A 15601-nucleotide genomic window follows, 5' to 3' on the forward strand; every position below is an offset into this window, starting at 1 on the left:
GACATATTTGTCTTCATTTCACTATGTTGTCCTTTATCCAAATTACAAACAACTTGGCTTGACATTTTGGATGTGCACAGATCATTATGTAAGTTAGCTCATACAGGAGCCTGTGTGAAAGTAAAGGCTGTAAATATACAATAAAGTACTTCTTGAAGTTTTGTCTTGACAATAAGTGTTTAAGAACAGTGCTGCTTTGTTTTGAGAATAAAAAGAAACTCTCCTACTTTTTCCTCTGAAGGTAATATGACAGAAATAAAAAGGAATGGGTGCGGTTTGAAATGTTGTGGCTTTGTCTTCATTTCTCTTACAAGGGGTGGTCCATTACGGAAAGCACATCCCCTTTCCAGGACAGGTTGTAAGAAAGTAGTTTTTAAGAAGCAGTGTCTTGTGGGGTCAAATCTTTAAAATCTGGTTTTGGTGTCATTTAAGAAAAAAGTCCCCCATGACGTTTCAGAACTGAACTAACCGATGTTCAGAGATCGTTACTGTAGCTGGGCTTTGCACACAGTAGCCTTCCAGCTTAGGTCTTAAGTTTAGGGGTGGTGCAGAAGAGGACTGTACTGGTTTTTGTCCTTTTTTCCTGCTTGTGTTACAGCCAGTATCATGCAGCAGAAACACCAGTTTGGGATTCCCCTCCCCCATGACACTGGGGTACAATATCTTGAGTTGAGAAAAGAGGAAGGAAGCTCAGAGCTCAGAGAGCAGCAAATCTCGCAGAACCCTCACAGCTGCCTCAGCCTGCCTGCAGGTTGTTGGTGACAGCAGCTGGGAAACACATCGTCCTTCCAGTGCCTTGGTTCGCTACTTATCTTCAAGTCTCCGTCCTATAAATTCTTGTTTCCTTGGGGGCAGGCATTCTTCAGAGTCTCACGGATTCATGTATGATGGCGAGGTGGCACAAGACGGACAAGAAGAGTGGCGTGGGTATGTAACCTGGTAAACCGATGTTTGAGTTTTGTCTTCATAAATTCTGAACAGGATGTGGGCAGGTGTTTTCTGTAGTGTGATGGGTGAACACCCTCTACTTTACCACGGTGGCTTAATTGAAATGATCAATTTTGTACAAAGTCTTAACCTTTCAAACAGGGCGACAAAAAATACGTGAGTGTCAGCTTGGGAGATGTAACCCTGCCAGCCCACTGTACACACCCCACCCCTTCCCCCAGGCTTGAATTCTCACAGTAATGCAGCTTCTCCCACCTCAACATTTTAGAAACAGACTGAATAAGTAAGTAGGTGTATAATAAGTAGTAGCTAGAAGTTATGGGGAAGAAATGTAGGGGAAGGGGAATCCTACAGTTGCTTCTTGAGAGACTGTCACTTGAGGTTAGTGTTACAGAAAAACACATGTATGAATTGGAAAGCAATACTTTTTGGAAGGAAAGCCATCTTCCAACATCCATTTTTCTTAAAACAAATGATGTTGCATGAAGGACTGAGTTGCTGTTTAAAGAAAAGCCTTAAAGTTAGGAATCAAAGCTGAAGAAACGTCCTGCTGAAGTTAACTGCAGGTTCTTAGCACAGAAGACAGTTAATCTTGTACTTCTTGTGTTTTGTTTTACCTACTAGTGCACAGTTACTAATCTGGAATCTCCAAATGCTTCTAGAGACAATTCTTTTTTTTACGAAGGCTGTAATATTTTGTGAACCCTACCCAACTGGCTTCATGAAATGAATCATCAAGGAATTAATAAAAGGAAAAGAATGTCTTCCTGTTCAACTTCCATGTGCAGCAATGGCAGAATTGTGAAATGGCAGTAGCCTGTTCTGGTGGCAGTTTATATTACAAAATAAAGGGTGTAAATATTTTCTGTTTCAGTTTCACAAATAGTATAAAGTACTTAATTTTTGTACTTGTTCTGGAAGCTATTGATCTAGTAGAATTACCGGATTTGTTGGATGTGGTCTCTGTATCCCTATAGTCGTGATGGGTGTTGCCTTGCATATGGATAAAAGTACTAGGTACTAATCAGTTATTGACAGGAATAACAGAAAAAAATATTCACTTGCAGCAGCTTTTTCCAGGGGGCATTTTGGGTCAGGGTGAGTTTCATGTAATTACAAAAAAGGCTTGCTGCTCTTGTGCTCTGATTTTAACATTATGGGAGCCAAATAACCTGACTTGATGTTGAGTGTGATATAGGTTAGTGGTTTGGTTGGTTTTTTTTGCACACACCCCTGCAGCAGACCAGCCTACGGGGTTTGACCACTGCACGTCCCCTGAAAAGGTGCTCGGTTGTGACCTGCCATTTGTTCAACAGTCCGTCTGCCGTGCTTTGTTTACAGTGAAGTTTAGCCTGTTTGTAACTTGATAGCCAATATGATCACTGAGTATACAAAAAGCTGGTACTATATAGTAGTCTCTGTGACTGACTGGTCAATAGAGACTGGACAATATAGTAGTCTCTGACTGAAAGGTACAGGAAACCACACATGATAAAAAACACCTTGTGAAATATGTTACTTCGTAACCTAAAAACAATCCAGGGAAGTGTGTTTTCATGACTACAGTGTATTTTGATTGAACAATTCACTGCACTATTTGACTTAAAAAATGATATTCAGAATATGCAGTTTTGTATAGCAGTAGTCTCTTCCACCTCTGATCTAAGAACATTTATTTCAAAATAGTAATCTTTTTAACTGAATCACTTATTATGAACATTTTTAGTGCATAAAAGGAAAGCAAATAATAGAAAATAACAGTATTAAAATATTGCCATTAAATGTTAAGTTTAAACTGTCATAAAGACAATACAAATTCAGGGGTTTCTAAAACCACAGACGGACTAGGTTTTATTTGATCTGGCAGTGGAGCAGTGCTCTTGCTCTTCAAATACTGTCAGCTCTGCAACTATGACACTCTCATTTTAGAGTATGTACTATGTGTAGCTCGTAGGGTGGTATCAGTGCAATCACCGCTATGTACAGATCCTGCTTTCTGGAAACATGGTCTGCTAAAAGTATTGCTTCTCCTTCTCTCATCCACCTCCCCGATAAGACTGTTGTCTCCTTCAGTCTGGTTATTTGGGTTTACAACAGAGATTGGAATTCTTGAAAAATGTCTGTTAGCATAAGAAGTCTGATTGTTACAACTGCTCATGTGCTAAAGACAACTTTGGATCATTCATGTTCGTCACTGAATTCTCTACAATCTGTTGTATGATGTGGATGAGGAGTCCTGAGACTTGGGAAGTTTCCAGGTGCCAAAACAGTGACCTTTAACTTTAGAACTGAAAGACTAACTTGCTGTCATACAAGGATTTAGGACATTGGTGGTAGATTTGTGTCAGGAAGAGTGAAGACAAGGGCAAAATACATTTTGGGTTTTTTTTTTTTTTTACATTTGCAAATTTTTAGAATTTATTTCCTGCTGCAAGTTAAGAAAAAGCCAGTTAGCACTCGACCCACTGTTGCAATTAGCTCAAAGAAGCAACAGCCACTGTTTAACTAAAAGAAATCTGCAGAGAACATGAATAATGAGAAGGGATTATCAAGGATGACCAGATAGGAAATGCAGACAACAAATTTATCAAAGATTTGATAAATTTCCTTTAAAAAGGTAAAGGAAGTGATACATCCAGTTTGTGATGCAGCAGCAGATGGACTTCTGCCTTACACACTGATAATTCTCAAAGATGACACCTTTTCCTTTTTTATGCATAAAAGAAAGTAAACCTCATTAGCCATGAAGTAACTTGCTCAACAACAAAGACTGTCCACCCTTGCCTGTGCAGGGCTAATAATGGGCCAAATTAAATTCGGCCTCCTCTTTGTAGAAATAATGCCTTAAGTTTTATGGTTGTGAGGCTTAGGGTAAATATATTTAGTCTGTAAAATTTGTAGCTGGCAGATACCAGATCTTAAGGAATCCATTACACACAGCATTTCAAAGCTGGAAAATAACGGTAGCTCTTGAACATTGTCACATGTACTTTGAACATACATTCCCTTTGCTGTAGTTACCGAAGCCATAACCGATTGTTGCCTTGCTCTACAAAATGTTTTAGATGTGCCCTCCATGCATATTGAACTGCTCCTTGAAGAAGGGTAGGTATGATTGTGCTTTCCAATGGGAAGTCCAAAACAGAATATCATAATTTCAGCTCTAGCGTAGGTCACTGGGGAGAACTGACACTGCAGACCTGGTGGTATTTCTTTTACCCTGGGCTTGCTCCCCTGCTGTTCTAGGCTACAAGCACATATTTAATTTTGATACAAAAAAGAATCTGTGCAAGCTGTGTTATCGTGTGTGACAATAGTACTACTAGTTGCCGTTTCTCCACTCACCCTGAGTAAGTCAATTTCCTGGGTTAAACAAGATTTTTCTGTTAAACATTGTATTATAAGACAACTTATACTTGTATGTTAAAAAAAGCCCACATAAAAATTGTATCGATGTCTGCAATTTAGTCTGTTGCAAAGCAGAATAGGGAAAATGAGAACAATAATCAAATGAACTTTCCAACGGTAACAGAATACTAGTTATAGAAGTATTCATACATGTTGCTTTTTCTTGGAGGTTGTCTTCAGTAGGGAGTGTTCCATTTCTGTTTTTGCGAAATTGCTTTAAGTTAATGGATAACTACAAGCTCAATAAGCCATAGCTTACACCCAGGAGTTCCTTTTCTTAGCCAAGCTGTTGGCTCATGGTCTGTTTTATCTCCCTTTATTTATCTTTGAAACAAAATGTATTTGTTTCACTATATAAGTTGGTAAGAATAGTGGGTGAATCTTTCACCCAGAGTAATTTAGAAAAACAAAACAAAAAAACCCCAAGTAAACACACAGACATACCACCACCCCCAGCTGTCCTGTCCTGTACCCACCCCTGCAAAAAAACCCAAACCAATGAGGAAAATAGTCACCCTGAGGATTTTGTTTTGGAAGGGTGTTCGAAGAGGTTTTGGAAATTAAATAAATTTTTGCTCTTAAAAATTGGAGGGAAAAGAGTGTAATTGCTAAATTTTAACTATAGGAAACTCATGGAGTAATGAGGCCTGGAATATGTTTTCAGAAATCTTTGTTTTCAAGTCTCTGCAGAATGACTCTCATGTTGAATTTCTAAGCCTTTTATTAGAGGCCTGCCTGACGCCTTCAGCTTCCACTGATGAGCAGAGTTTCAGCTTGAAAGCGTGTGGCCCAACCTTTGGATGAGCGGTAGTATGCTGAGGGGATTTGAAAGGCCACACAATCCCAGCTGGGAATCTTGGTTATGCTAGAATGCAAGCCATGGGCCCACTTCTGTGTTTTACTTAATTAAATAGGATACTCCAGATCACTGATATTCAGTTTTGTACTTGGAAACCATATTCCTGATTTTACACAGGAAGCTCCTTCTTAGTCTTGAAATGTTCCCAGCATAAAAGTACGCTACTTTTATGGATGGTACCAAGATGGAAGAGTCATGGTAGGCTAACGGGTTTGGATGACAATTTCCTACTAATGTGCAAGATGAAAAGTGTTTGAAATCTGCTCAGACCTTGAGGAAACTATCGCATTTGTGAAAAAGTTATGAGCTGGTGAAATATTATGTTGGCATGCTGAACTCAAGTGTCAGATTTACTCCTGTACTGCTGAATCTGAAGATGGGTGTCAATTTGAAGCATAAGTTGGGGGCTGGGGGGGGACAGGACGGGGGACTGAGTGACTTCTTTGAAACAGTATAAAAGCATCTGCCCAGCCTGAGTGCAAAGGGCTGTGACTGGCTTGTCGGATCTCATCTGCTGAAGAGCTCTGAAAATTATGTTACATCTATGTGAAATCTGTGTAGGCTGAGCTGTAAAGGAGGCAGAGCTTTGTTCAGGGTAGGTTGACTACTTCATGAACTGCAGCCCCTGAACCCAACAGACTGTTCTGGCTGCTTGGGTAACAGTATCAGTTTCGTGAAGTGTAGCCCACTGCAAAAGGCCAACTGAAGTAAGATGGAGACAAAGCTGGGAAAGGAATCTCTTTATACACAGTCTTTCATGAAAAGGAGAAAGCACAGTTAAATGTTCTGTTCTCAATAAAGACTTCTAAGAAAAATGAGCATGCCACTATTTGCTATGAAAAAGTAAAGAGTCAGAAATAATATGTCCATATAAGTAGTTGGGTATGTTAGAACTTCCTGGTTCTTATAGTGGCTTTATTGAGTTTAAGAAGGAAAATAAGTAGCTCAAGTCAGCTAAAAACCTCCATCTGGCCCCAAGGTTAAGCATACGAAGAAACCTGTATTCAATTGTTACCTGATACAACAGTTACCCTTTGCTGAGCGTGATTTGCAATACATTTTTTCCACTTGCTCTCTTCTAAATGGAGAATATATAATTTAAACTATAAAATGTTAACTGTGCTCCTGCCTCAATCTGTGGTTGTTTGAATTTACTTTTTAACAGGAATCTTATTCTGAACAAAGAGTGACTGTTTCATTTATCTTGTGTCTTGGAATGTCAAGAGAAATATCCTCTACAGGTTTTCATTACTCTGCTTTAGAAAACATATACGTACCTATGTGGCTTAATGAAACAGGCTTCATAGCCATGCATATATTCAGCAGCATACACACGTATATATCTAGTGGAGGGAATGTGCATATCATATTTGACAGCACTAAAGTTAATAGATAAGTAGGAATTAAATGGAAACATTGGAATTTTCTTTAGCCTTCATATTCGGTTTTTTGCTCTTGGAATGGACACTGGTAGATGTCTTCACTTATGCTCTGGGTGGCTGAATGTGTGAGAGCAGAATTAGACACGGGAGCTCAGAGCAACTGTCTCTACAGCATGTATTGTTTGGCTGGACAAAGGACTCTTCGTGCGTGCTTCATGGGAATGATGGGACTCACATCCATCTTCCTGAGGTACAATTCAAAGTCCGCTTGTGCTTGAGCAGAGTTCAGGTTGACAAATCTTTTATGTTAGCAGTTTGACCTCGTATTTGTTAGGCTTGCTTTCTGAACCAATGTTGTGGTGGTGGTGTGCTGGCTTTCAGCTCATCTCCTGAGGGAGCTAAAACAAACACCTGGAATCTCAGGGGGTTTTGCATTGTTTTTTCTTGTTCGTTTGTTTTCTGTGCGTTGTGTGTGTCCTGCTATAAAATTACTACTGAGGCTATGGAGAGCTCTAAAAAGACAAGCTTAATTCTTTGCTGATCTGGGGTGAAATTTGCTAACTCTATTCTCAATGAACTGTAAAGTCCATATTTAGGAACACTGCCTTCAGGCTGGAGTTCCTGGGGGTTCTCTGTGCCATTTTGGGAGAATCTGACAGCATCTGTGCACAGATATGCTACTGATGGGAGCACCTTAGCCTGATGCTGACTGCTGGGGAGGGCATATGCTGTCCACATCTCTCCTACTAATCTTATTGCCATGACATCAGTTGCTCTTGAGGACAATAACTGCTATTGGGGTTTAGAATGAATGCTGGGGTCTTCAAGTAGGCCACCTTCTGTGCCTTGAGGATAATGCCTCCTTTTGTATTTATGGCTGGGATAGAGGATGCCAGAGAGTGGAGTGGTAGGAAGTTATTCAGAGTGATTTGAAGGGGCCTTAATTTCTACTGGCCAGAGAGTTTATTTAAAAAACAAGCAACCAACCAACAACAAACCTCCCAAAAAACACCCCCCCCCCCAAACTCCCCAAAAAACCTGTTGTGAGTACCCTACCAAAAAAAATCCCTTTAAGTCCATACAAGTTTTTCATATGCTATTTTTGAAGAGGAAAATAAATTAAGTATGCATTTGTGCACATAAAACTGCACACACACAACTCCGAAGATCTCAGCAGAGGGTGGAGGAAAGGGAACCCTCCTCTTGGCTGCTGAACTCTGAGGCGATACTCACAGTATAAGAGGGTCACAGTTTGTAAGGGAAATTATATCAGATACAGCTGACGGAAGATATAATTGGATATAATAGTCGTATTTGCCTTCACAGTTTATAATTCAAAAATTAGCAGATGTGATAGTTAAGCTGTCTGGTGCTGTAGATAATACATCTGGATGTAGCTGATGGTATTAGGTTGTTTGACTGTTTATAGAGTTTTTTGTAATGGTGTATGGGAGATAATGTCATATCATAAAATTTCTGGACAGGTCTATAGCTTAACACTTTGTAAAGGAATTTGTTAAAATCATCCTACCAAACAATCCAAATTCTACAGTAAAATCTCTCTCATAATCAACTCATTAAGTTTCCACTTACTCATTTAGAAAAGTCTTAGTTGATATAGCCACTTCCTGTGTCGGTTTATTACTGCACTTCTCATTTTTAATACATTAATTGCCGTTAAATGAAGTTTTTGAGAGAGCAAACCCCATATGCAATGTGAATCTGTGACTCAATAATTTGCATCTATATTGTGAGAAAAATACAACCATAAGAGCAGTGCATATTTTGAAATATAAAGTATATGCCAGTCAACAGTAATCTTAATCTGTATGGACATTTCAGGAAAACAGTAAGAGCACACACACACCCTCAGCCCACCCCCCCTCCCCCCCCCAAACACTCCAGTGGAAACACGTCTTTAAATGTCATGATAACGTAGGAGGGTTGTTTGCCATCTTCCATTTCTTGAAATCTGTATCAAGACTAATGAAAGGAAGCCAGTCAGAACATAACTACACATCTACTATACACATCAACTACTTAAACTCAGTTTTTGTTGAGCTAAGGCAGTTCTCTGAGGATCACTGAGGAAGTGTCTTAGATTCTCCTGAATCTGGACAGCAGAGCCTCACTTCAGATTTTTTTTTCTTTTTTCTCCTCTCTTATGTTTAATGATTCAAGCTCTTCTCCACCCAGCCAGGAGGAGGAACTGGCAGGAAGACCTCTTCATGTCAACAAAAATAAGAACTTATTTTTGGTCCTATTAATTAAAACTGAAATTCCCTCTAATTTCTGTTCCAGAAATATAATTAATATAATGATGGCAAAAGAAACAAGAAACACAATTTATGGAACACTTGAAAAAGTGAAGAGGATCAAACTATTTAGCTCTACACTCCGACCTTAGGAGCACATTTTCATGAAAGGCAATTTATTTTGAGACCTTAAACGCAATTTTCAGCAAAATGTGTCATTGGTATACAAAATGTATAGCCTAGCAGAAATTAATATCCTGCTTTAGAAGCCTGGAGGGGGGAGACAAAGGAATGCAGGAATATACTGAAGGTAGGTTCAGCTTTCTAGATCAGTTTTCCCCTAGTCCAAAATACTGCAAGTTTGGATGCTCTGTATGTGTGGATGGACTGGGACACTGTCACGAGAAAAGGAAGAAAACGCTGCTGACTGATATCTTTACTGCACAACAGAGGTCATGGTCAGTAACTAGTGTGCTGTTCCTACTGGTACAGTTTAATTGCGGTTTTAGGCTTACATATTTTAATCAGTTTCCCTGTGTGATACTAGCTTCAATAACCACTTCTACTCTGTAATGCTATTGTAAAAGTCTATAATCAAGCACATGAAGAAAAAAAAATACAGAAACAAATGCTTACCGTAGCAGCCCACATCCTGTATCCTAGAATGTAAGAACTAGTAAAGAAGCTTATTTTCTTGAATTCTCTCTGAAACTTAGCTGTTTCTTAACCACATATAGATAAGCTTCTGATTAGAACACACTAAAAATCCACTGTTCTGTGCTCTTTTCAGAGTGATTAAATGCAGATAATTACAAAACTTTCACTGTTTCCATATAAAACACGGTTTCACGTTAAGACGAAGCATCTTTGGAAAGAATTCAGTAAATTCAGTTTTCATATGTGTCTCTGCACCCCTTCTCACCAGCGTTGCCATAAACTTCTGTAAAATGCACGCTTAAATTCTTAGACCAATAGACTAACAGTTCTCCAGCACAATAAGCATGTATATATTGAAGACCTGCATCTAAAGAGGTGCTTCTAAATTCTGTGCAGAGCAGCAGTTGTTATGAATAGCTTGTTTTCATGCATATGCTGGGTTTTTTGTTTTCAGCACTGGCCATTTTCAACACCTTCACATTTTCACAAGAAAAGAGATTAAGTAATGGTAACAGATGAAGCTTCTGGATGGAATTATGGTTCTCTTTGGTTATTCTAGTGTTTTTACCCTAGTATCAGTATCTTAATAACCATGTGTGGTTTTCAGTTTAACTGTAGTGTAGGGCTGTATTGAAAAAACAGTGTTTTTGTCCTTTTATTTTCCAGCTATATACAATTTCAAAGGCACAGGAATACAACAGCTACCTCTACAGATTGGTGATGTGGTCCATATCTTGGAGTCCTGTGAAGGTAAGTTAGTTGCCTTCAGGCTGTAGGTTTCTCTGCATGGATAACTTGATCCTTTTACTTCACAGCAGTTCCCCATGTTACGTAAGCTGTTGTCTAATGCTTTTATTTGTATTGGTAGTGGTGTTCTATTTTAAGGAAGAACCTATTCATTTTTGGAGAGCCAAAATCAGAAATGTTACAGAACATGTGGTTTATTTGGGAAGCCATTACCAAATGAGGAAGTCATCGAGGTGAATGTAGAGTTTGTGAAGTTCATGCCAGCTTGTAATATACCTGATGGAAGTTAGATTAGATTTGACTGAAGTTTTAATGGAGTATATTTTTGCCTCTAAACTAAATACTTGTTGCTAGATGTTCAGCACCCTGGTCATCCTGTAGTATAAGATGGAAATCTAGTATGTTAGTCTGTAGGTCAGCAAGATAGAAACATTTCTGAAAACCATCCAACTTACTGAACTTGCTAAACAGCAGAGGCTTAAGTCAAGTCATGCATGATAGATAGTCAAACTTACATTGCCGGTGTGTGGGATATTTGACCAACTGGCATAAGTGTAAAATAAATACAAGCAGCGGAAGAATAGGCAAACATGAAATTTTGTACATCTGTGAAGCTGAATTCATTGTCGATACTGTAGTGACAGCATAGTCCTCATATTGATTTGATCTGTACCTTCACAATTTGATTGAGTTCCTTCCCAAGTCTGCCAGAGCTACTTAAGTTTATTTTAGTATAAAGCAAAAAGGGTGCAATTATTATTACTAACTCAATAGTTAGGTATCTGCAAATGTCATTGTAATAGTAGTATATTTTCAACCTGCAGTGATGTTCTTGACCAGGTAAGAGTTTATGAAAAATCATGAAGTGCTTCATGCTTTACAAAATGTGTTGTAAAATTATCATCTTCAACCTACTTCCACTGTCCGCCAGTTGTAGCTTATTAAATGTAGCTATGTTAAAGAGAAAGGCCAACTGCTGCACTATGCAGTAAGAGACAGCTCAGTGTTGAAAGATACTTTGTATGTTGTGGTCACAAGGCTGCACAGAATCTGAAGGTGTTTAAGCCCAGACCATTCCACTTCATAGAGTTCTGGGTTGTTTTGCATGGAAACAACAAAGTATTTGAGAGAAGAGTCTCTGAGGAACCATATCTCCAATGTTTTGGAGCACTGAAGCATATGTTTTCTTCTTCTGTTTGTAGGAGAAATTCAATATCTCTAAGCATCAGTGAAAATATTTATGTCAGTCATTAGACTACTAGTCAACAGATGCATCAGTCAAAGTTATGAGTAATGATTTCTGCCCTCTCCTAAAAAAATGAATGGTCTGCATAATTCTCTAAGCCTCCATTCTAAACATTTTGCCGAAGAAAAAATACATTGGCAAACCAGAAACCTCCTCATCCCTATACTGTCTCTGTTAATTGCAGAAACAGCATTTCAGGTTTCTGACTCCTGCATTTGTTGTCAGCCCAGCCTAGCAAGTTGAGTGGTGATCTTATGGGGTTATATTTTATCTAAAAGTCTTGTCTGAATCCTTTGCCCTTAACACACTGTGTCACAGCTTGCTTTATAAAATAAGTTTGTCGACAAAGAAGTGGAATCGTTCATATTGTGCAAGTGAGGAAGTTCATCTTTTATCAGATATCTTAAAAATATGCTGCCAGCTGCAGCTGAAGAGTAACCAACAGTAACAGGTTTTTTTCCTGCACTCATTTTATGTACTATTTTAGTTTGTTTCATGTGCACAAAATATACGCACAGAACATACACGTGCAGTCACAGCAAATGGGATGAAATAGATTTTACACACTTGGTTGTAAATTGAAGACTGTGTGCAAATAATTCAGTTTTAGAAGTAAGTTGGAATCCTATTAGTGAGAAGATACTGGGGAAGAAAAATCCCAGTGCTGAAAAATCTGAAAAAAATCTGTCCTGAGTCTTTCAGGTCAGTAATTCTCCAGTGACTTTTAACATTGCCTTTCTCACAGTATGGTTTGGGGTTTGGGATTTTTTTTTTTTAATGCTTTGGTTGCATGGCTGAAATAGCTGTGCTGTGTTAGAAATGGTGAGAGAGAAAAGGTGGTAGGGAAGCCAAAATATCTATTCATGAAATTAGAGTCAGACAATGTACACTTCTGGTTCTAAAATGCTTTCTTTGGGGTGCAATAGAAGTATTCAACAGAGTTGAATACTGCTGCTATGCAGGTAATGTTTCATGATGGAATATGTGCACAGTGATGTGGCTGCTGCTGTAATTTAGTAAGGTTGAACTCTTCATTTTATGTTCTTTGTAGATGTTTATTGTGACTTAAGTGGGGCATAGATAAAGTCTGAATTAGTTTTTAAATTGCCACTACTGCAATACTGCACTCTCTTCTTTTGGAAGGCGTTTCTAGTTATGAAGGGAGCAGGAGCCCCGTAAGAGCCCTTCATTTTCTCAAACTTCTAACTTGAACTTTACACAAGGAAGCTGCTTATTCTAGCTTATTCTAGTTTGGTCCAGAAGCTATAATTCTTCATGGCAGAAAGATGGCTTACTTTTCTTAGATTCAAGTTGGATATATCAGTAATCATGAACCGTACTGGATTAACATTACACAATCAGAAGAGCTTCATGGGCTATCCAGTATCACGAGTGATCTTGGTTGAGAGTGAGAGATATGTGTGTGTGTGTTAATATATTATAATACAAAACAGCTTATCCTACCTTTTTTATGTGAGTGTGGGAGTGTTAAACTCTGTGTAAGATTACCTGGACTTACTATGCATGACTTGAAAGTAGACCATATAATCATACTTGCTAATGTGCAAGTCATGATAAATACGCTTACTGACATTCACTTTACTTTAATATATGTATTTTTGAAGTAACTATTAATTTTTAACCATCCTATGCTAGATAGTTCTTATATGAAACAAAACCCGTGACTTTATTAAATGCTTTTTTACGCATATGTTCTCTCATGCTAAGTGTACTTTTTCTTCCTTTTAGATTGGTACAAGGGTTATCTAGTAAGACACAAAGGGTCAGAGGTAAGACCACGCTATTCATTCCTGTAAGACCATTTTTAAGAAATCAGCCCCTGAAGTGGGTTTTCAGTATGTCTTCTCTGATAGTCCTATTCTGATCTTTGAAGTCAGCTATCTCCATGCTATTTCCTTTCAATATGAATAAAACAATCAGCCCTTGTCCTGGACAATACTGGTAAATATTAGAAGTGAAAACTGGGAGAAGCAGATCAGTGAAGAAAAAAATACTGTGCCTTAAGGTTGACAGACGAAGACACAATTTGAAGTAACTTTTTGAGTTAATTTACTGTTAGATGTATCTGTTTCTGTACTTTTTTCGAAGGATTCTTTAGGCTACATTCAGTCTACACAACCCCCATCAGGCTTAAATCCTTACATAAATCTCTAATGTACGAAAATCATATTAATACAAAAAAAGTCAGTATTCTTACACCTACAGATGGAAAGCCACAAATGAAATAATTTTTACCCTGGGTATGATGATTCCTGAGTTAGGTAGGAAGAAAATTGCTTTTTAGATTCAAATATACTTTCCTAGAAGAAAAGCATTTTTTGAAACTTGCTCTCAGTATCAGACTTTTTTAGGAAGCAGCAATGCAAAGGCATTTGAAGTTACTCATGCCTATATCACAGTAAAAATGTTTGGTGGAAGTTGCTTCTCTGTAGCCTGGAAAAAGTATGTGTAAAATCTTCACAGCCACTTAAAAAGGGATATCTGGGGAGCAGTGGGACAGTTGTTGGCAGAGAATATGCCAAAAAATCAGAACAGTCTTAAGTTGTCTGTTTCTCCTTTTTCTTATTTTGTATTCAATGGCTTGTAGGTATTAGCAATGACTTGCATTAACTTAAAGCAAATAATTTGTGTCTATTTTCAAACTGTACGTGATACTAAAATATTTTAGTTTCCTTTTGGAAGCATTAGATGCTCATTTACTATTTCACTTCATTGCTCCTTGACTACACATCCTAAAAAACAGAGGAATGAGTAATTATTTGTGATAATTATGCACAATTGTTCTCTCCAGACTTCTACCTGTTGTTTCTCATGTTCTACGAGCTCCAACTGCACAGTTCACCTTATTTGCCTCCTTCCATTTCTAGCTTGTCACAGATGAGGTGAAGGCCAGGCTAGTGATAAGGTTGTTCATTGTAAGTTCTTGATACAGCGTAGTATTTCAGTGAAAGCTACACAAAGTAGTTACTATCAATTGGTCAATCTGCAATAATTGAAGGTGGATATGAGAGAATGGCTAACCATCCTCCCATCCTGTCCAATACTGTAACTGTGTTTTAAAACCTCCTTTGACATTTCTTTTGGCTCAAAATGCTATTGCTGTGTATTCCAATTAAAATTTTTATTTTAATTTTATTAGAATTTAGTCTAAAACTAAAAAGGGAAAATATTTACCAGAACTGACCACATTCTTTTAACTAATTCTTAATATTGCTAAAGGGTTTCATCAAAGTCAACATGCGTAACATGTTTTAAGAAGTATTATTAATTTCATATATGAAGATTTCACTGAATTTACTATTAATGGGACCTTCTTTTTTACTTTGCTTCCTCATGGACCCTTTGAACTTAAATCTTAATGAAAAACTGTGCAAGTGATAAGACATGATTGTGTTTTAAGATCCAGTACTAAAAGTAAATGGCTATAAAAGCTGAAGTCTAATTGAGAGGAAGACTTTGTAAAGTACCACATATTGATGTCAGTTATCGAATAGAGAAGAATCCAAGAAGAACCTAGTTTAATTACCAAGACTAGATTTGCTAGTTGATGTGAGGATTGTCATAGATAGATTCATGGTCAAACATTCCTTTAGGATGATTTAAAACATTTCAGCTGTTGTAGAGCAAGGACACATCACATTCGATCATTTTTTTCTGGTGACTGTTTTTTCTACACAGGTCAATTAAAAATAAATGTTGAGAATGTAATGAAATCTAGTGCCTCCTTTGCTACATCTTGCTGGGCGTCTTACTGCATGGCCCTCAGTAGTACAAAATGAGACCATAATCTCAGCTGCAGTGGTAGCACATATACCTAGGAGGGCTTTACTAAGTGTCTCCCTGCTTTGTGCATTGCAAACGAATGGTTATTTTTTCTTAAAGCAATTTTAATCTTATACACAATGTTCTTAGCTCTCATGCTTCAAAGTAAAATTTGAGATTACTATCCTTCATGTCAGTGGCTGTTTTGCTATTCATCCTGAGTGATTTCCCCTGTCTATCAATATTTATTTCACTAGATGCAATGATCCTATATCAGCATCTCTCCTTTGGTTTGGTAATCAAGCTGATCTCTATA

The 15601-nt window shown here is 37.9% G+C and overlaps 1 protein-coding gene across 1 annotated transcript in view; it reads left to right on the forward strand.

Moving 5' to 3' along the window:
- Window positions 1-771: 771 nt before the first annotated feature.
- DOCK2 (dedicator of cytokinesis 2) overlaps window positions 772-15601 on the forward strand; it is a 214020-nt gene continuing 199190 nt past the window's right edge. Inside the window, exons 1-3 of the mRNA XM_075102170.1 lie at window positions 772-927; window positions 10176-10259; window positions 13252-13292. Coding sequence (XP_074958271.1) covers window positions 885-927; window positions 10176-10259; window positions 13252-13292 — 168 coding nt within the window. The 5' untranslated portion in view covers window positions 772-884. The remainder of the gene's footprint in view (window positions 928-10175; window positions 10260-13251; window positions 13293-15601) is intronic.

The sequence above is a fragment of the Phalacrocorax aristotelis genome, chromosome 8 (genome assembly GCF_949628215.1).
Source record: "Phalacrocorax aristotelis chromosome 8, bGulAri2.1, whole genome shotgun sequence".
Taxonomy (NCBI): domain Eukaryota; kingdom Metazoa; phylum Chordata; class Aves; order Suliformes; family Phalacrocoracidae; genus Phalacrocorax; species Phalacrocorax aristotelis.